The 21,219-nt window shown below is 41.3% G+C and overlaps 1 protein-coding gene across 2 annotated transcripts; it reads left to right on the top strand.

Moving 5' to 3' along the window:
- The first annotated feature begins 486 nt into the window (after positions 1–486).
- On the top strand, positions 487–20,849 carry gpcpd1 (glycerophosphocholine phosphodiesterase 1). 2 transcript variants are annotated; one of them, XM_079572717.1, is made up of 18 exons: positions 487–618; positions 745–835; positions 936–1,020; positions 2,218–2,293; positions 4,187–4,228; positions 4,626–4,749; positions 5,570–5,991; positions 6,266–6,395; positions 7,208–7,262; positions 7,339–7,434; positions 9,362–9,436; positions 9,520–9,559; positions 9,669–9,724; positions 9,890–9,955; positions 10,036–10,172; positions 10,347–10,482; positions 10,991–11,151; positions 20,326–20,849. In XM_079572717.1, exons 1-18 carry the CDS (start codon positions 570–572, stop codon positions 20,519–20,521), a joined length of 2,037 nt encoding a protein of 678 aa, XP_079428843.1. In that variant the 5' UTR covers positions 487–569; the 3' UTR covers positions 20,522–20,849. The 2 variants fall into 2 exon arrangements, with proteins under 2 accessions (XP_079428843.1, XP_079428844.1); XM_079572718.1 differs by lacking the exons at positions 487–618; positions 936–1,020 and having other exon boundaries at positions 743–835.
- The last annotated feature ends 370 nt before the right edge of the window (positions 20,850–21,219 follow it).

Raw genomic sequence — 21,219 nt, 5'->3', positions numbered from 1 at the left:
GTCCGTGCTTAACCTTGTTAAACCGGCATGTCTACACTCACCAGTAACACAGACAAGTGTATGCCTGAAGGCAAGTCCAAAACAACAACATCAATGTGCAACATGGCCTTTTCTGTTTCAAAGTATGTTTTTTTTTATGTCTGACACTTTTCTGTTGTTGTCTCCATAATTTAAAATTTACAGCAAAAATGTGTTTTGTGGGGTTAACATATACAATTCTCTCTCCATGATCGCTCAATAATACATTTCCAGTCAGGTATCCTTTTCAAACAGGCTGTGATATCGCTTTGCAGTATCAGATTTTGAGTTGTAAGGCAAGGCAAGGCAACTTTATTTATTCCGCGCATTTCGTACACTAGGCAACTCAATGCGCCTGTAAAGGAAACCACATGCAGCATATATATGGCTGCAGTAGTTATTTTTAAAGAACCTGTTCCACAGTCAAAGTTCATGTCATACTCTAGGATTCTATTGTCAGACTGCCAAAGGTGGGGGTGGAGTTTCCTTAGTAAGACTTTTCTATTTTACAGATTGTCATTGTTGCCAATCCACCAGTGCCTTTTTAAACCATGGAGATCTCTCAGGTGACTTTCGCAGTGAGAGGAGATACTTCAGCAGGTATGGAGACACTTCATTTCTGTATTAGATTCGAGTACAAATTTAAGCTGAGTAAATGAACAAAATAAAAATGATTTTTTTTATCATCATTCATTTGACCTGTGGTGTATCGGTGCTTTTTCCAAGGTGAGGTTATTGCCGTTGTTGGAAGCTGTGATGCCTTGGGCAGCTGGAACCACCAAAAAGCTGTCATGCTCAACCCTTCAGGCGATGATGTGTAAGTACTTACCCACATTTTTGCTCGCTATTATGCCTTTAAACACAAAACCATGCAATCTCAGTGTTGGCAACAACTAACTGTGCATTTCCTAAATCAGTGGTACCTGGACTGCAACAGTTTATGTGCCGAAAGGAGCATTTGTCGAGTATAGATATTTTAAAGGCTTCTTTCTGGAGTCAAAGGTAAGCAAAACAATTTTGCTGTTCTCCATTTTACAACCTAGTAGTTGTTACAAGATCGATTTAGGCTGATAAAAACGTGCCCTTTATTTGCTCTGCAACTGAACACTGGAAAAAGATCATCATTTGAACATCTCAAAGAAGAAATGACATAAATCTACTTGAAATAAGAATCTATACGTTTGATTAGATTTTGTCTAGTCTTGGATAAGATAAAACCTCTTTTTGCCAATAGAACAAGCAATCTTTTTTTTCTTAATTCCGATTATTTTGCATCATTTCAAAAAATATAAATATTTAAAATGTAAAAGAGAATTTGTCTGATTTCAGGTGGGATTTAGGCTTGTTCCATTGGCATTAGAGCTATTATCTTATCTTAGATTACTTCAAATTGACTCAAATTCAATTTAAAAGCCTTAATTCAAGCAATTAATTTATCTCATTTAAGACGGTTCTTTTTCCAGTGAAACAAGTTAAAAACATTGGCTTAGTAATGTTCATCGTGTCTACTTGTGTTACTACTAGTGTAACTTTGAAGGTTAATTTAATCAGACCCTAGTGTCAAATAAAACTGCTTTTGCTTTTCTGTTTTATAAACTTGTTTTTTATTCTCTCCTCTCAGTACTGTAATGTACTTGCACATGCTTAGTTGGCCCTGTCTATGATAGGGCGCACACACCATGTCATGTTTGCACTGTAGAAAGAGACCACAAAATGGCAAGTGTCTATAAATATTTCAAGGCTTGGCTGTAACAAAGTCGGCAAGCGCTATTGATATTCTGTGTCTGCGTTAAGCTGTACTTACTCGTTCATAACAAACCTTGTCTTTGTGTGTTGTTATTGGGAAAAAAATGTGGTGTGTCCAGGTAGTGAGTTGGTTCTTTTCTCTATTTTGTACTGGAGAAGGGCTATACTTGCACGCATTTACTTTCAATTCTGTGTTTCCTTCATTCTTCTCCAAATGTGCAACTAAAATGCAATGTAAGCAGTCACTTCTCCTTGACTAACACATCCACTTTTCAGATTTCAACCCAAGGCGGCCCGAGTGCCCTAGCTGGGGATTGGTGACTATACCAGCACTAATTCCTTCATTCCCTTCACTCTGTAGACCAAAAGATGCATTGGGAACCATCAAACAAGCTATAAAAATGTATTCTGATTTGAGAAACCTTAACGCTGTACTAAACATTGGCCTTGCAGAGTGCAGGTGGTCCCTGTCAGGTGATAGTCAATATGTGGGAGACCCATCACCACCCACGCACCATGAGCCCCACAGGTATAGAACAACTGACTCTGATCGATGCACGTGGGGTTGGGTTTGGAAAAAATGTGTTAACCTCCTGCCCCTTTGTGACCCCGACCTCTTAATAAGGCTGCTAAATTAATTGACTCTGGTGGTAACTCATAACAAATCATAACAAGGCCGCCCAAGAAGTGGCTTCCTGTTTCGATCCAGCACACCAAAATAAAAGCACCGTCTTATTCATTAGTGCAGCAGTTCATTCTGTCTGCCTAACTATTATCAGACAAAACACTTTAGATGTGTGTATTTAATTATATTCTTGTAATTTTGCAAGTACCTGCTGAACTAATCAATGAGACGAGCTGTGTGCTTTTATTTTGGCGTGCTGGACTGAAACAGGAAGTGATGTCTTGGGCAGCGTTGATATGAAGTTATGCACAAAGTCAATTGAATTATAATGATGTTACGTGGGTTTGTAGACCTCTGAAGAGAACTCTGCTATCTCCATTTGTTTATAATATGGATTATACAACTTTTATCAGAATATTTGGCGCTTTTTTGACGTCACAATCCCGAGCTCTTTGATATTCTGCAGTAAAAATATCAGTGTTAATGCTAATTTTTAAAAAGCACTGTGAAGCAAATCTCTGTTTAAAACATAAGTCGGAACACTTGTCCAAAACACGGCCATTAGTGAAAAAAATCATTCAGTGCTGGGGTTTCCACCTAAGATTATACCTCATTTCTGATGACTTGCCTTCAAGGAAAGAGGCAGGATGTTTCCTATTGCCCTCGCTCACTCTCTGTGGGTAGATTTACAGCTTCGTGGGGGCAAGTCAGCAGAAATGGGACACACTCGCAAATGTAGCTACCAGCTCTTTGACTAACCTTTTTTAGTCAGTTTGACATTTACAATAAAATGCTAACAATCAAAACAAAAACAAAAACATGCACTTCTTCCTTAATTCCTGAATTTCACTGTTGTGTATTTTTAGGATTGTTGTTGTTGTTAGGCTTGGGTCCAACCTGTTTTTGGCCAGGCATGTCCTACTAAAAACAGATAAACATTAGCTTAACCCACTGATAACTTAGGTCAGTGGATATGTTTGCATACAGTGCATTCACTGCAATGTCATTTGAAGGTGTGTTGCTAGTGCCTGCTGCCTGCCTATCCTAGCCAGTTCTGAATAATGCTGCTGCGACAATTCTTTAAATCGTTGCATTTTCCAGTAAATACTCTTCCTTTTACTCCTTTTTGTCTCTCTCCTGCTTTATACTGCTTTATGTTTATGTGAGTGTTTGGTGAAAATAGGAAAACAGGGATTTCCTTTTTTGTTACCTAATAATGGTAGTGAAATGATACTTAGGGCACAAGTCGACTGAAACATTTCTCTGTAAAAAACAATTTCCCTTTCTTTGCACACTCTAATAAGACGTGTAGTTCATTGCCAAAACAATTACTGACACATTAATTACATTTTCTTGTATACATATCTTCCCAGTCCTTTATACCAACAAATGAACTTGGGTATCTGGGTGTTATTTGTTCTGAGGTTGCAGATGGCTTGCCTGTATTTAGGATTTTCACAAAGCAAATACTTCTCCCATGTATAGCATAACAAAATTCAGAATGTTGTATCTTTGATTTCAATCATGAGGCAAAATGACAAAACATGTCCTACATTCGGGCTGCACAATACATTTGTTGTTGACACAGTTTATAAACAAAGTTTTTTCCCCCCATAGCTTTATAAAAATCTCTATAGAAAGTGATTGGGAGAAATGCGTAGACTTTTTTTTTTTTTTTTCTGGTTGTGCAGCTCTGAAATTGCTTTGCTTTTGGAACGCTTGTACAGTTTTAGATCTGGTCTCGATGTGTCTTATGAATGTGCTTTTCCCTTATTAAACCGTTTCCTTGAATTTCAGCTGCCCACCGGAACATTGACGACGGCCAGTTTGGAATACACAGTAAGTTCTCTTCTGTTATCTCAAATCTGCCCTGTCATTTTAACACTGCACATACAAATTTGAGGCCGCTCATTGTGGTCCATAGGGGTTGCCTCCCTTCCAGGCTTTTGTCACAGCTGCGATTGTCTGCTCAGCATTCACTATGGACAAAGAGCGTGGCTAATCCCTGTAGTTTGTCATGAAATGCTTCCTGTCTGTGCTCAGGGATGTCAGAAGTTTAAATTGCAGTGTTACAGTTTTATTAACCTGTCAAGTCATGTTACAGGGTTTCAGTACAAAGCATTTAATTTTCACTGTACAAATTCCTCGAAAGTACCAACATAATGGTTAATATAATCAGCTGTATTTTTGGCTGAAATGTACCTCATCACTAAATGCCTCCTGCGTGTTTCCCCAGATGGCGTGTCTTGTGTTGACTCCGGGTGGCTGACGTGCCAGACGGAGATCCGTCTGCGTCTGCACTATTCGAAGAACCCTCCCGTCTCCATCACCAAGAAGAAATTCAAGAGGTCCCGTTTCAGGTAAAAGACCAGGGACCGAACCCAACACCGCGCAGCGAAAGTTAGACTTGAAAGCGACATGAGATGGATCGCTATGGCCCACTTCTGCTACTGTATCTGTTACACCTGGGGAATTTGAGTCCAGTATACAATATTCACTTAAAGAGACCAGCAGCATCAAAAGGGGAGACACTGCTGGTAAAACTACATTCTTTCTCCAGGGTTTGGGCCAGTTTGCTCTTTTAACATATACATTTGACCTTAAAACAAATAATTAACCTAATCTTCACAATAAGGGGTTTTCTCTATGGGAAATTGTAAAGGCCATTTTCTCAAGATGCATTTTCACACATTGTTGAAACCAAATTTTCTCTTCAGGAGCATCTACAGACACGAAATCTTCTTCTGACTTGTATTTAACCAGTATTTTGAAGGTTACTCAGAAAAATGTAATTCCTGCCTCATTTATTGAGTTTTGAACCCCAAAAAATCCGGAAATTTGAATTATTTCACTAATACATAGGTCATTCACAAACTAAACAAGATGTAAATCCCTTCTGAGTCACTAATATATTGACAAAATAAAACCATACATTTAAACCTGGTAGCTGTGATATAAAAGGGCAATTTTGGCAATGTTTTCCCCACAAAATGCCTTATTTTATGAAAACTTTAAATGAAAGAAAACTTGCAATACATCATTTTTCTCATTAGGTTGATAATCTACAGAAAAAGTGTCAAATTAATATCTCTAAATTCACCAGTGTCTTTCCTTATAGTGTTGAAGATTTTTTTCTCCATTGATAATGATGCACAATTAAAATGTACTGTTTTCTCTCAGGATTAAGCTGACTCTGGAGGGCTTTGAGGAGGAGGAGGAGGAGGAGGAGGAGGACGATGAGGCGGAGGACGAGCACAGCGCCCCCTCGTATCACAAAATGCCGACCACCCTGAGCATGAGCATGATCACCGCCGGCGACTACAGGTCCCGCCACTCTCAGCCCGAATGCGGCTACGCCCTGGAGCCGTCACGCTGGACCGAGTACAGCATCCACACCATGGACCCGGACAACCTGGAGCTCACCCTGGAGTTCTTCGAGGAGGACCTCAGCGAGCACGTGGTGCAAGGCGACGCCCTCCCAGGATACGTGGGGACGGCCTGCCTCCTCTCGTCCTCGTTTCAGGAAAGCGGAAAAGACATCGGAGTCGTCACCCTCCCCATCATGGGACGAAACTCGAGACAGACCATCGGCCGAGTCCGAGGTGAGGTTTCAACGCCACAAGATTTATGTGAAGTACAGGAATATCAGCGACCTTGAAAACACATAGGGGAGAAGGTTAGGGAAGACACCAGGCATTTTCAGACAAACCTTTTAGTCTATCTTTTTTATGCAAGAACCCACTGCACTATCATTGTCATTTTGCTCATTTAACTTAATCTCATTGATTTTTTTTCTCAGGAATGTCAGTATTTACAGAGGCCGCTGTGACTGTGACTTTGTGTTTGTAAACTAAATTTAATTCCGTCTGTTCACAGTGGACTTTTTGGTCATCCGGCCCATTCGCGGATTTCAGTGCGACATGAGCTCTTCATTTACGAAATACTGGAAGAAAAGAAGCACCCTGGATGTGGGCCACAGAGGAGCAGGGAGCACCCATGCAGACAAGTGAGAGAGAAGTTTTAAAATGATGGAAAGAAAATGAATGGTGGAAAAAAGCCAGATTTAGAAAGTTACTGTATTTTCTGGACTATAAGTCGGTAAGGGGTATAAGTTGCACTAGCCAAAAAATGCAAAATGAAGAAAAAAACATATACAGTATAAGTCGCAACTCGCTGGGCATTGAGGCGTAACTTCACCGTTGACAAGCCTCTCCCGGCTGCATGTTGTTCAAGCAGCCATTTGTGAACTCATTCCTCTAGCTGTGGCTTTCTAGCTAGTGATAAGCTTTTTTTGTTTTCGTAAGAGTAACCTCCGCTTTTCGCCAGTCCCTCCCAAGTGTCTCGCTTACTCCAATCCTTCTTTCTGCTGCTCGATTATAATTTCTTAAAAATCTGCATTGGTACAGGAGATACTAGTACGGCTGTCAGTGTGATTATATATTTTAATATATAAGTCGCACCTGAGTATAAGTCGCACCCCAAACCAAATTATGAAAAAAAGGGCAACTAACAGTCCGGAAAATACAGTCATACACAGATGCTCTATTACTTACTTACAACATAAACAACACTTGAAGATGAGAAAAGATGTTAAACATTGTGAGAGTTTTTGTTTCATGTGGATAACTATGAACCACATCTACAATAAGAGGCAAATTTTGCCATATCAATATTAAACTATGTTCGCTTTGGAGCCATAGAAAGTAACTAAGCTACTTCATGAACCCCATTTCACATACAGTATGTTCTCTCCACTGAATCCGACCTCTCTGTGGCAAATACTTAAACAAGGCCTTGTGCCTGTCTCTTTGTTTCCAGGCACCACAGAATCAGAGAAAACACAATCGCGTCATTCAAAAGCGCGGCCAAACACGTAAGCTCCTCACACAATAATGCACCCCTGCCCTTACCCTCGACTTCTAATCTAATTGTTAATTGTTAATTGTTAGGGTGCTGCATATGTGGAGTTTGATGTTCACCTTTCCAAAGATGCCGTCCCCATTGTGTACCATGATCTGACGTGCTGCATCGCCACCAAGAAGAAGGTCGGTTTCTCATTTTGCATGTTAATTTTATGCTTATTATTTATTTGAAGGGCATTTATTAGGGTTGGTCGATGTCCCCTTAATTGGCCGTTGACGATGTTTACAGTGAACCATTGTGATGGACGATGATATCGTCCATTTCTCATTATAAGCATTTTTTAAAGACATTTACATAGCCTATATAGAAGCTGCATATTACTCTGTATGTTAGGAAAATGTGAGATTGCAGGATAAATGGATCTAGACTAAACATGATCTGAACACAGTCATGGAACACGACTTTTGCAACAGAGATGTGTTAAAACTCGTGCGTAAAGTCTGAGAGGAGAACGAATTATTCAGAGCGTCAACTCCTCAATACCAAGGCTCGATTGTAAATCGGAGCTTATTATTTGCATTTGCTCAATTTTAACGTAATGTTTACGAAGCAGTGGGTGAACGGGACAATATGTACACGTTTGCGTCGTAGCTTACGTTTTTGAAGCTGCTCCACGCGCCGCCCGGTCCGTGAGCTCGTATCTTCGTACCTACTGCACCGCGCCTCTTTCTCTCCTCTCTCTCCTCTCGGTCCTTCGTGAGAATAATCTAAACCCATGCTCGCTCAGCTAGCTCCGATGTGAGAGCCATCTCGTCATTTTAAAACGGTTTGAGTTTCCGTACGCAGCAAAGCAAAGCAAAACCACGCGCTGTTAAACTTTGAGCTGTAGAGAGAAAGAGAGAGAGCCCCGCGCGTCAGAAATAGAGCAGCGCTGCGTCTTTACTTTAATAATTACGGCTAACACATCATGGTTTCTGGCAGGCCACTGAAACTAGCGCGCATATTAGTTATATTCATGATTGAATTTACAGTGGAATTCCTGCAAAGTTTGAAGGTTTACAAGGCCTACAGAAGATCAGTGCCTGTTTCTGACAGGAGGGGGCGTGGCATCACGATGGTGGCTCTCCATCGTGATGTTGCTCATCCATCACGATGGACGATGATATCGTCCATCGGCACAACCCTAGTATTTATGGCCATCCACGATACAACAGGTAAAACAGTTAGGGTTTACAACACTAACCACAATCAAATAAAAATTGCAATTTGGATGGACACATCAGTCAGTGGTTCTCAAAATGTGGTACTTTGGCTTCTTTAAATAATAGAGCTCAACAGTCTCACCACTTTCGGTCACAAGCCGGAATCCGGGCGTTTTTAGCATGGATTTTTTATTTATTTTAATTCAAATTTTAAGAGTTTAAAAACACAACGCCGGCTTATCAGCTATGTTCTTAAAAGTGTGTGTTTTATATCCATCAGTTTGCACATAACTGATTAGCCAGTGTTGTGCTTTTGAACTCTTGAAGGTGCATTGTGAGTGGTCCGAGAGATCCATCACAGTGATCTCTTGGACGCTTTAGTATCAATTGTTTGAAAGGTTTTAGCTGCTGACGGAGCCTCACACCAGAAAACCTTCAAAACAATTAGCCCGGGACTGGAGTGTTGTAGAGTCCACCATGATGGAAAGTAAAGGAGCCATGCTGACCACTCTTACAGCCGCTGGTGCACTTCAAGGTTCACTACACACAAATATCATTGTTTTTTAATTAAAAGTTGCATAATGCACCTTTTAATATTTGGAATTTATTGAAAAGAACGCAAAATAAGAATGGGATTTTTTACTTCCGGACCCCAGCACATGATCTGATGATGATCTGTTGAGCTCTATATACTCTCAGTTTTAGACTATACATTTTCATTAGAGATGGTTGGATTTATGCTTCAATATTTAACATGTTTTTTATGGTTGATTTTCCCCCCAAACAAACAAGAACAAAGAACACATTTTACCTGTGATCACATAGGTCTGATCCCTCCTAAAATAGTGTTAGAAATTGGTTGAAACATTAATTAAGTTAGTTCTAATTTTTGTGCTTGTATTGATAGAAAAATGACAAGACCCTGGAGCTCATCGAGGTTCCTGTGAAAGACCTAACATTCGACCAGCTCCAGCTCCTAAAGGTTTGCTGTTTTAATAATTAAAATGGAAATGCTGGTTCTCTAATAATAATATTTTAGTAAAAGCGTCTTTATTATTTGCACAGCTGGCCCATGTCGCTGCCATGAACGGAACTGACCACAGAGGTATGCACAACCTGTCAGCTGTTGTTTAGGCTGTAAAGGATGTTTGCTCATTGCCTGCTTCCTTTAAGGCTGCGGGTCATGTAAACAGTTTTGTTGTTGCTTTTTTCAGAACTGGAAGACGAGGATGACGTTGACGAGCACCAGCCGTTCCCTTCACTGTCACAGGTAAACCCTTTGAAGAAATATTTAAACTAATAGGTCACAGTTAGTGGCAATGCCCAGCTCACACAACCTATTGCTGCTATAAAACTTAATCATTTTAGCTTCCCTACATCTCAGTTTTATGACACTAATGGGACTTGTACTGTAAAAATCATTTTGTCATTGTAGATATTCCAAGCCATCCCCGAAAATGTGGGATTCAACATCGAACTCAAATGGATCTGCCAAATGAAGGTCGGTGCTCTCATCCCCAAAACAAAAAGTCCTCTTCATTATCAAGGTATTTGCCAAATCTTTTGTTTTCTTTGCGACAGGATGGATCGTGGGACGCCAACCTCTCGACCTACTTCAACATGAACACATTCCTGGACATCATTCTGTCGTGTGTGCTGCAGAAAGGAGGGAACAGGCGCATCGTCTTCTCTTCCTTTGACCCAGACATTTGCACCATGTAAGTGTGGAGGAAGATCTTTGTACTTGTACTTATCTACTTGTCTCTATGTATATCTGAACTTGTATCTCTAAAATGGCAATAAAAAGCCATTTTTGCATAAACCCAGCAAACCTGCGTATTTTTAAACCATAAATGTACAATCAAAGATATGACGTGTTTTTGTCCCCTCAGGGTTCGTAACAAGCAAAACAAGTACCCCATCCTGTTCCTGACTCAGGGCATCTGTGTGCGGTATCCAGAGATGATGGACCTCCGCTGCCAGACCACGCAGATCGCCGTCAGCTTCGCCCAGAGCGAGAACATTCTGGTGAGCTTTGAGAGACTCTTCTTCTTCTTCTTCTTCTTCTTCTTCTTCTTCTTCTTCTTCTTCTTCTTCTTCTTCTTCTTCTTCTTCTTCTTCTTCTTCTTCTTCTTCTTCTTCTTCTTCTTCTTCTTCTTCTTCTTCTTCTTCTTCTTCTTCTTCTTCTTCTTCTTCTTCTTCTTCTTCTTCTTCTTCTTCTTCTTCTTCTTCTTCTTCTTCTTCTTCTTCTTCTTCTTCTTCTTCTTCTTCTTCTTCTTCTTCTTCTTCTTCTTCTCCTCCTCCTCCTCCTCCTCCTCCTCCTCCTCCTCCTCCTCCTCCTCCTCCTCCTCCTCCTCCTCCTCCTCCTCCTCCTCCTCCTCCTCCTCCTCCTCCTCCTCCTCCTTCTCCTTCTTCTTCTTCTTCTTCTTCTTCTTCTTCTTCTTCTTCTTCTTCTTCTTCTTCTTCTTCTTCTTCTTCTTCTTCCTCCACACTGTATGTACATTGATGGCATTTTATCTGATTGTTGCTTCTTTAGGGGATCAGCGCCCACACAGAAGAACTGCTGAATCACTTGAATTACATCGAGGATGCCCAGTCCAAGGGCTTGGTGGTGTTCAGCTGGGGAGAGGACAACAATGACCACAAAAACAGACGGAAGCTTCGAGAGAAGGGCATCGACGGGGTCATATACGACAGGTGAGGCGCATGGATTACTGGGATTGTTTTCAGGAAGTTAAATGTGTCTCACGTTCTCTCTCCTACGGGGCTGGAGTCGGTCTTTGAATGTTGAACAGGACTCTAATCGCTACTAGAGAATTTGTGGAATGTACACATGACTCTGGACCACATACAGGCAAAGTGAGGCTTGGAGGAGGCTCATGTGTGAACAGTGTGACAAACTCCTGATGAGAGGAGTGCATTTGGTCATGTGACATTTGGACCACTTCCTTGAACGGCTCATGTCACTGTTGAGGCGTCAGGTGGACCGTCATGATGTCAAACCGTAGGGCTGCACAATATGAGGGTGTGTTTGATAGGGCTGGGATGATACGCTTTTGTCCTTTTGAAATACATATCCTGACACAGAGGATACAGTAGGTATTGTAATAGATGTCATTGTTGCACACTGGTATACTTTATCCTGAATGAACTGACTAGAAAGCACTTGTGGAGTTTCCAAAGCTTATAAATTAAATAGAAATGGGTCAGACATTGAGTAAAACATTTTGAAAAGTGTATATGATGTGGACGGCCATAGATCAGTGCTTTTAGCAGAGTTTTAACTTAACTTAACCACCTTATATTTAAGCTTGAACCCTTTAAAACCAGCTTTTCCCACAATAAAATGTATTGCCTCTGGTGATGAGTGCCAATTCATCAAGAAGTCTGAGGGCCATCAAAAAATGGTCTGAGGGCTGCATTTGGCCTCCGGGCCGCCCTTTGGCCACCTCTGGTTTAAACCAATCAACACTAAAATCGGTGTCAGCAATATTAACTGTAAGTCTAAATCATTTGTATCATTTTTTTGTTCTTGAACTGAGTTGAGGATCAAATGCAGTTAGAAACATGGCCTCTGATACATGTATTACAACAAAGATGTGAAGAGATATTTTGCCCCAGCTCTAGCCCTCTTCACGGTGATTAGTTTCAGAACACAATTCTCACAAAAACGTTTTCACATCCTACAAATTGTTTCGATTGGTTATCCAACTGATGCTTGCTGTCTAGCGCATAATGAAAAAATATATTGACTGCTGCATTCCCTTTTGAGAGAAGATACACTGCCGCAAGCGAAAAAATGCTCATTTCAGGCAACAAACGCATGTAAATATCAAACTTTTCAATAAAGACCAAACAAACCAAGCTGAATTGAGATTAAATAAAGGAAATCTTGACTAATCTCAGCCTGTATCATGTCAGTCATAATAGTAACCACACTCCAGACCTCTGGGAACTTCCCAACCTCCGACTCAACTGTTTCTGCTTATGTAATAATCGTCCACAATCAAGTTAATCAGTCGGCGCCGCTGATGAGAGCAGTGATTATTCACTGTTCAGAGTTTGACCAGGACTGTGTTACATAAATGATCATCAGACAGAACAGACACCTCTTTATATCAGTCCTCTTGTCAGTGTCCATGGCCTCTGAGCAGTATTTTAAAACTTTGATCAAATTAAGTGCCATTGAAAGCAACAAATATGCTCCGTCCACACCAAACTCGATTTGGCGCCTCCAAAGCGTCAGGTTTACATTTAAAATACATGGAGGACGCGCCTCCGGGGGGCGTCAAGATGTCCCGCAGCGCGTCACGCGCCTCCTCTGCGGCGCGTTTTGAGGTTTTTCGCGCTTGGTGAGCGTTTGACGCGCCTCCAGGGCGTCGAGCGCGGCCGACGCTCGAGTTGGGAAATGCTTTTTGGCGAAATTCGCGAGCGTCGACCAATCAGGAGCTTTCTCCCCATAGTGACGTACGTTGTTGCTGAGCTACCGGGGCAGATTCTACGCCAGCCCCACAGATGTCAACAAGTCACAAGTCACGGAGGTTTAGCTTCTTTGTGAACCGGAGCTACAGCCGCTCTGGGACTTTTAGAAAGACACATCAGTGCTTCTTTATCTAAACACCCAGGATTAAAAGCGGCGGAAGTACCGTTGAAAGCGACTCTCGTCCGAGCGCAGCTCCTGGAGCAAATGGTGAAACTCGCCAAACTGAGAACGCCTTCGGACGATCTCATGAATCCAGACACGGCGCCGACGAGCCCGTAGACGACGTTGTCTGGCTTTATGAAGCAATAAAAGCCAAGCCACTCTCTCTATGTCATCCATGTTGATAACTGATAACTGACAACGGCAACAGAGATGCTGCTCCCAACGCGCTCCACGACGACGCTCTTCTCTTGACGCGCGTCGAGAGCGTCTTGACGCTTGGTGACGAGCGTCTGACTTCAATAAGCACAGGCGTCCAACAACGGGCGTGACGCGCGTTTTTGACGCCCAAATCGAGTTTGGTGTGGACGGAGCAATAGACTGCAACAGGGATTTTACATCTTTTAACTCCAGTTCTGCAGCTGCTATCAAATGGAGATGTTGTAAATAAACATTTGAACTACACTTGTCCTTTGAATCCGTGCTTGAAAGTGGATGTCCTTGTGCCGGTGTAAACCCTGCTCTCATTAGTTCATTGCTCAGCACTTTCTTCAGCTGTTTCACTTCCCATTCAGCCGCCTGTCACACTTGCACCAGTTTCTTGCATTCCCCGAGGTCTAGACTTGAGACGTTGAACTCCACCCTCATGTGTTGCCGCCTTGTTGCTGCAGTCATGACTTTTACCCAGGCTGTATCTTTTCATTGCAGAATGTGCGATTGCTTGGCGGCCTATAGTGATTCTCCAGACTCCCGTAATGTCCCCCTGATTGTTGACTGTGCATCTTATGTTTTTGCTGATCACGATCGAGCCCCGAGCCGTTTTTTCGAATGGACAACGCCCTTTTAGTTTATTATTGCCTGAACGTCGAAACTAAAACCCTGCAGCAGCCGGAGCAAACTTGTTCCCGTGTAATGATGCAAGACTGTTGACCTGTTGCCATAGAAAGTCTCCAAAACACATCTCCTATTGGTGGAACTGATTGTTTTCCCAAAGCTGGTTGGTCAACTGCCCTGTCCATCATTTTAAGGCTGATATTTTTTTGTGGTTTGGCTATGATACAAAAGATGATTTGTGCACAGTGTGTTCTTCTGATCTTGTGGAAATACTGGATGGTTTGCATGTGACTATTTCTTTTCTTTGTTGGCCATGGTTTGCATATTCACAAAAGCTGTTCTTCAGTTCCACCTTAAACACACAAACTTAAACCTATAAATGGTTTCGTGCTATACAGTGGGTTTAGAAAGTATTCAGAACCTTCTATTATGCTGTGTTGAAATCAGTAATGGTGCAATACCAGCACTTGAACAACAACTTTTTCCAGTACTGGTACTACAATATTAATTTTCTAGCACCATAAAACAGAAGGATGCTCAGTATAGTTCATAAAAGGCTTTTTCTTTTTGTAAAATTAGTCAATTTTATCATTAATTTGAGCTGGGACAATTATAGTAACTTTCATTGTTGGTGTCTCAGGACCCACAAGGCATCACAGCTTAGTATTTAAAAGATTAAAGCTGCACTATGCAACTTTTTCTGTAAAAAAAGAAAGAAAAAGTTGATGTCAATGCAGTGGTTTCGCTCGGGATAATTTCTCTCCTTCATTTTGAAGGACAGGGTTAAAAAAAATCTGTCATGAGCAATTTTTATCCTTCATGAATTAAGCGTTTTTTTTTGTTTTTTTTAAAATAAATGTTTATATATATATAGGCTGCATGTTGTTTATGTAAAAATGTGAGATTGCAGGATAAATGGAGCTAAACTAAACCTGATCTGAACAGTCATGGTACATTTTGCAGCAAAAATGTGTATAAACTTGTGCGTAAAAGTCTCAGAGGAGGACGACTTACAGAGCGTCACCTGCTCATCAATATCAAGGCTCAGATTACGCTAATACAAATGTAAAGTGGAGCTTATTATTTGCATTTTTTCAATTTTAACGGAATGTAAGAAACGGTGGGTGAACGGGACAATGTTTACCAGTTCGCGTCACTGCACTACGCGCCGCCCGCTCCGCTCATGGGGAGGGAAAGAGAGAGAAGAGGAGAAATACATGAGCTCGCCCTGAGACTTACGTGAGAAGAGAGCTCCATATGGGAAGGATATTATTAGCCTTTAAAGAGCTACTAACCCCTCCTTCCAGAGCCTCAGCCTCAGAGCCTCAGATTTGAAAATCTCAACAGAAAGGGGGCGTTGCCTGGAGGACTAAGGGGCACGCGGGAGGGGTGAGGGGTGGGAGGGGCCTGGGTCTGTGATTGACAGGCTTGAGGCTTCTGACTTCGACGCTGCACCTGCAGCGCTCCTCGTAAACAAAGTCCGAGCATGGGAGTATGGAGTTCCAGCGAGCGAACTTAAATAGCAACATGTTCCACTGGGACAGCTCTACAGCTCTCTCTACACAGGGGGGGCATCGTGGCAGACAGCGGCCTTGTACCTGAGGCGCTGGGTCATTTATTCCTCTGTTATTTACAAAGCTAGCAGCTTAGCATTGAGCTCGATCGACGTTAGCATCGAAGCTAAGGGACCAGACGTAACTGTCCTGGCTGCTTTCAGAATTTACCGATCTATTTTAGATGTAGACTTTTTGCTGTGGTCTACGTGAACATGGGAGATGTATCTCAGTGTCCTCAGCAGAGTGTGTGATATAGAGACGTGGCTATTTGTATTACAAAGATTTTTATTATTTTTCTTACAGCAAAGTGCACAAAACATATCACATAAATAAATATATGTTGGCCTGTATTATTGAGCAGGAACACTGTCTTTTTGAAATTGTTTTTGGTTTGCCATTGAAGATGTGAAACAGAATCATCCAGGTCATGTTTCTCTAAAGGCTTGACTTTAACATTGTGAACCCAAAGAGCCAGTTAGCCCCCCTAAGTAAACAGCCTGAAGTAATTTCTATTACTAAATTTAGTGATTTAAAGGTTTAACCTACGTAACACATACACTAAACTACCACTGAATGATGACACGGTAGAGTAAAGACTATAATGAAGTATTTATATGTATGCTTTTTTAGTTGAATATTGAAATATTAATGAAAATTATAGATCTTGTTTTGTACCAGTTTTCTTACTTGATTCTGTACTTCTGGCTCTTACAACAGTGCAATTTCCCCATTGCAGCACAATTTCTTTGGTAAAACTTACTACAAACTTACTACATCAGACAGCTCATATTTCACTTGAGGTTGAGCTGCATGTGGCTCTCACTTGGTCTACATAGATGTGTGCAATAAACAAATTGAACAGACAAAGTTGACTGGTTATGTTATACAATACCAACTGTAATAATTATACATGCAGTAAGTTTTCAGCTTCTAGAAACAGAAAGTGGTGCTGCATATACCTTCCTGTGACATATCTGACAGAACATATACAGGCTTCATTTTTTTTTCACTGCCCACAATTAAATCTTGCATGGAACATTGATTTTAATCTATTACGTTGTCCAATGGGCACAGAGTGGTTCAGGCACAGGTACTTTTTCTGAATGCTCCTGATACAGGAGAGGATCCTCCAACATATTTTCAAAGAGCAGTGCCATCAGCTTGTCGATATAGACTGTAAACAAGGAAAAAAACGTTTGTCCTCGCTGACTTATAAGCGTTGAACTCATTTTGTAAATGTGACATACATGAGGTAGGTTTCGTCTTCAGGGCTCTCACAGTGTAGTCTCCGTGTTTGTACTTTGGGTACACAATTGCATACCTAAGCACACCCTCTACCGTAGTTGCGTGAGACCTATTTGCATTCTCATTGTAATCCAATGCAGCAACTTGCAACATGGGGAAAAAAGTATGTATATACACAGAACATAAACATTTTAAATACTTTCTTAGGTATTACCGATCGAACATTCCTTTGAAGGAGAAGCCCACACTTTTTGGGGAGAATCTGATAATCAGACTGTGGAAAGCCTCAAGGGTTGATGTATGGTACACCGGACTAATTTTTTCCACATCCTTGACAAAGCGTGGGGCCAAAAGAATGTCTGTGAGTCTCTCACACGCTGCTGTACCTACAGAGTAAAGCATTTTAAAGAATGACATTTAGAATGGCAATGCTAGCCTAAAATCTATTAAATGTCCATAAAATACAATGGCCAAAGGGCCAGTATTGCTTGCTATACTTGCTTGGTTTGAGCCACACTCTTGACCCTTCCCCAACCAGAGGCCCATGGAGGCACTGAGGGAACAGGGCATTATCATGGGTGTGGACATTCTGCATGTGGTTGGCCACAGAAGTCCACTTGGCTACAGCCTCTTGTCCCGAGGAGGACGTAGAAGCTGACCAATAGAGGTGGTTTACCAGGCTTTTCGTCCACTGGCCAGCGTCCTGGGTGCTTTTTCTCTTTCCCAGCTCATCCACTTTCTTCCCAATTCCTAGGTATTAAAATATATATTTACTAAATGCACAATAACCATAATATTACACAGCATTACCGAAATGCATACCCTTTCCCATGTGCCATGGGTCAAAGTAGTGATTGATTTCCTTTCTCTCCTCCCGTAAAAACTTTTGCACGCCGGTGTCGGTCCGTCACAATGGCCTCCACATTGACATCCCTCTCTTCCAGCATCGCCAGACTCCGCACAAACCCCTCCTTCTCCATGCGCACGCTGTTTCCAACCTTATTGCTCTAATAAGACAAAAAATAAGAATAAAGAATTCTATCATAATGCACAGTTATCCCAATTTACATTTTTTTTTATTGTAATGTTTTACCTGGACTAGCTGGATGTCAATGACTTTGTTACTCGTTAGATTCATCATCGTGTAACTGCCATACTTGGCTGAATGTCCTACATGAATGCAAGTTATACATTAGTTGACTTTTATTAATACTTCAGATAAATGTTTATGAAATGTATTAACCAGGTGAATCTGCCCGCATGTCCCCACCCAGTGTAACAGAGAGCCTCCCTGATGAGGTCATCCTGCTCCAACTTCCACTGCCAATTGACCGTAGGGATGAGGAGCTTTGCCTGATGCCTATAGAAGCACTGCTCCGACAGTCCCTGAATATTGAAGGCCCCCAAGAACTATCAAATTAAAACATCTGTTATCATCGGATAATATATGGAAAAATAAAATGTTTTTGTAGTACCTTTGAAATCTGGCTAAACGATGAGCCGGTGAACAGCACAGCAGCACAGAGCTGTAGGTTTCCAGCTGGGATGTTGTTCACCATGGGCTGACTGGACCACTGATCGGTGAACTCACAGCGAGGACACTGTTGAGTGACCCGAAGCAGTGTGCCTATTGTCATCGTGTCCACAGCACGACCAACGACCAGTGCAGACAGGACATCGCCTGAACAGCTCCAGCAGTTGGTCCTCATGAACAATATATTTATTGGATTGGAATTTCATTTTCTTTTGCCAAACGTTTCTAAACAAACCTTTCTATTTTTTATGTGCTTCTTGTAGGGCAGGTGTGCTCAACTTTTTAGAGCCCTGGAGCTACTTTTAGAGACAGAGTGGCGACAATATTTGGAATATTGTCTAGAAATGATGATATTTATAGAAACATACAATATCTACCAGTTGAGCAGGGCTGTTGTAGGGTAATATTGATTAAATGTGTGTGATTTTAGTATCAGACTGCTACACAATAGAATAGACGTTATTTAATGAGGTCTGACAACTCTCTTAACCCTCTATATAATTAGTTTCATGTTTGTTTTTCTGTTACTGGCTGTGCGAGCATCGATGACCTGTTGGAGTTTGCTCGGTCGTGGTTGTAGCATGTCCGTCGCGTAGAAAGCAGGTCGTTGCACTGACTAACAGAAGCACCGTGTGTGTGTGTTTGTGTTCAGCTGGTCATGGGAGGTTCACGCAACGAGTTTTAACCTGCGTAATGGAATTTAGTGACGCTTAACGCCCAAGCAGCTTTTCTAAAGAGCCGCTCCTCTTCACAACGCGCTTCTTGTGCACAGATTTCATTTAACCTCGCTGTTTCCACTTTGGCCTGTGAATATTTTTAACCGCATTCTGCATCTTGACCACAATCTGTAAAGTGTTTTGATACAGGTGCAAACAAATAAATGTCTAAATTTTCACTGTGTATGATTTAAAATGACTGAATGAATTTGCATTATTAATTTGGAATTGAGCGGTTGTGTAGCTTTTCCATTTCCAGGGTACAGGAGTTTTTCATCTGAGCTGACGTTTTCTAAAGCAGTCATCTGTACTTGCAGTCATCTAGGTGGACTGAACCTAAATGATTTTTTTTAAACCTTTTGGGAATGCAGTTTTTTTTCTTTTGATGCAAAACTATACCAACACTAGACTTAAAGGGACTTAAAGGTGCAGAAACTCCACAAAACAATGGGTCCTGGAGCATCAGAGAGGCCACTGTGATGGAAAGATGGAAAGTTGGAAAATGCACATGCACAATTGGGTAACTGGAGTCAAAACAAGCTTTCCGACTTCCACACCCGACTGTAGAAATCGGCTTATTTGTTCATATATAATTTAATGTGAAGTTTTTTAATCAAACACAGCTTCTTTCTTAAGTTTAGTGCGACCTGTCGTTGTCCTCGGAGTAACAAAATTGTGAGAGAAGTGCCTGGTATTAATGCTAGGAAAAAGAAAATTTACATGATGTTTTATATAACCAACAAACCAAAGTTTAGCTTTTGAGACGCTAACACCTATTTTAAATGGTTAGCTCAGTTAAACGCTAATCAGTGATAAAAAGACCGTTTATATTAGCTGATCAAAATCCCCAAGTCACATTTTGGGTAAACAAGCTCCCCGGTTCACATGAACGCAGCATAAAGTCACTAAAAGGTCAAATATGCAATATACTTCTTTTTTTTCCACATAAAAAAATTCCATAATGCACCCAGATTGACTAAAATGAATTTACGATTTTTACCAAAGCTAACAGAGTATTTCAAGTCTCAAAAATGCATCAAAACACTTGAGTTAAGCTAGTCGTATATATTTAATAAAATATTGCAGTATATTTAATGCAACATTAGAATGACTGGAAATATTGTGTTTAAAAATAAATATACTATAAAAGAGCTTACCTTTCTTACCTTTCCTGTCTGGACGCTGTAGCTTGAGTTTGAGTCCCAAACCAATTTAGAACCACTGCTTTAAATAAAAAATGATAATGTGAATTTCGGTCATTTTAACTCATGCAGATGTTAATGTGACGTGCTTGTAATATTTTCTGATCTTTCTAATCCCGCTCGTATATGTTTCTTTGTGTAGAATTGGCGAGGACCAAGTAGAGCAGCCGGACATCTTCCAGGTGGAGGAGCAGCACTCTCTCCGGGAGGTGATCACGGAGGAGCTGAAAAACTCCTCCTGCTCCTGTTACTCCATCTCCTGCTCCATGAATCTGTGCGGCGGCTCCAAGGCCCGGCCCGGCAGCGCCGAGTCCGACTCTGGCCTGAGCTCCTCTTGAAAACCATTCACTGGAGCCCGACGTGGGAAAGCTCTCTCGGGAAGCGGAGGACTTTTGGGATATTCGGACAAAAGCTGGTTCATTTGTAAAACCGTCTTCACTTCACTGTTTACAAAATGTCCGCTGCAGCCACCAAGGCAATCGGATGAAGTCTAGAAGAACCTCTGGACTGGGTTATGTCAAGACTAATGTGCAAGATAACCTAATAATAAATAATAAATATGTTTAGGAATTATTTAAAAACTGTCTCCAACTTAACATGGATCCACAGTTTGAGCCAAGTATCACGGGTGGGAATAACAACAGACAGGTGCTTTTTGGTTTGCATTTATTTCTAGTCAAAAGTGCTAAAACGCTTCTTATATTATGTAGCCAGATTGTATTTAATTTTTAAAAAGACTCATTTCCATTTAGCCATTTTGCATTGCTTTTAGTGTAGCCTTTGTGGTGTGTGCTAGACCGAGACGGTGTGTGTTAGTGGAGCAGATTCAGCCCATTTTTGGATCAAATGATTGTTTGCTTTGTGATACAAGCATCAGTTTTGGCATAACTACATATTCTCTTGGAGCTTGTGTTTCAGAAAGGTCAGTGCCACGTAAACAATACAACATGGGTGCCATTTTCCAAGGTTTCCGGTGATGATTACGCGGTAAATAAGCCACGTGTCAGACCCTGATAATGATGAATTTCTTTCCGTC

This window comes from Gobius niger (assembly GCF_951799975.1).
Source record: "Gobius niger genome assembly, chromosome: 15".
Classification (NCBI taxonomy): domain Eukaryota; kingdom Metazoa; phylum Chordata; class Actinopteri; order Gobiiformes; family Gobiidae; genus Gobius; species Gobius niger.
The sequence above is the reverse complement of the archived record's forward strand: the minus strand, read 5'-3'. Positions and strand labels throughout refer to the sequence as shown.

Excerpts from the sequence above, each read along its gene's own strand:
- gpcpd1 (XM_079572717.1), top strand. The coding sequence starts at position 570 with ATGGAGATCTCTCAGGTGACTTTCGCAGTGAGAGGAGATACTTCAGCA. Across the intron at positions 5,992-6,265 it reads GACCATCGGCCGAGTCCGAG|TGGACTTTTTGGTCATCCGG; the intron begins GTGAGGTTTCAA and ends GTCTGTTCACAG. Across the intron at positions 7,263-7,338 it reads TCAAAAGCGCGGCCAAACAC|GGTGCTGCATATGTGGAGTT; the intron begins GTAAGCTCCTCA and ends GTTAATTGTTAG.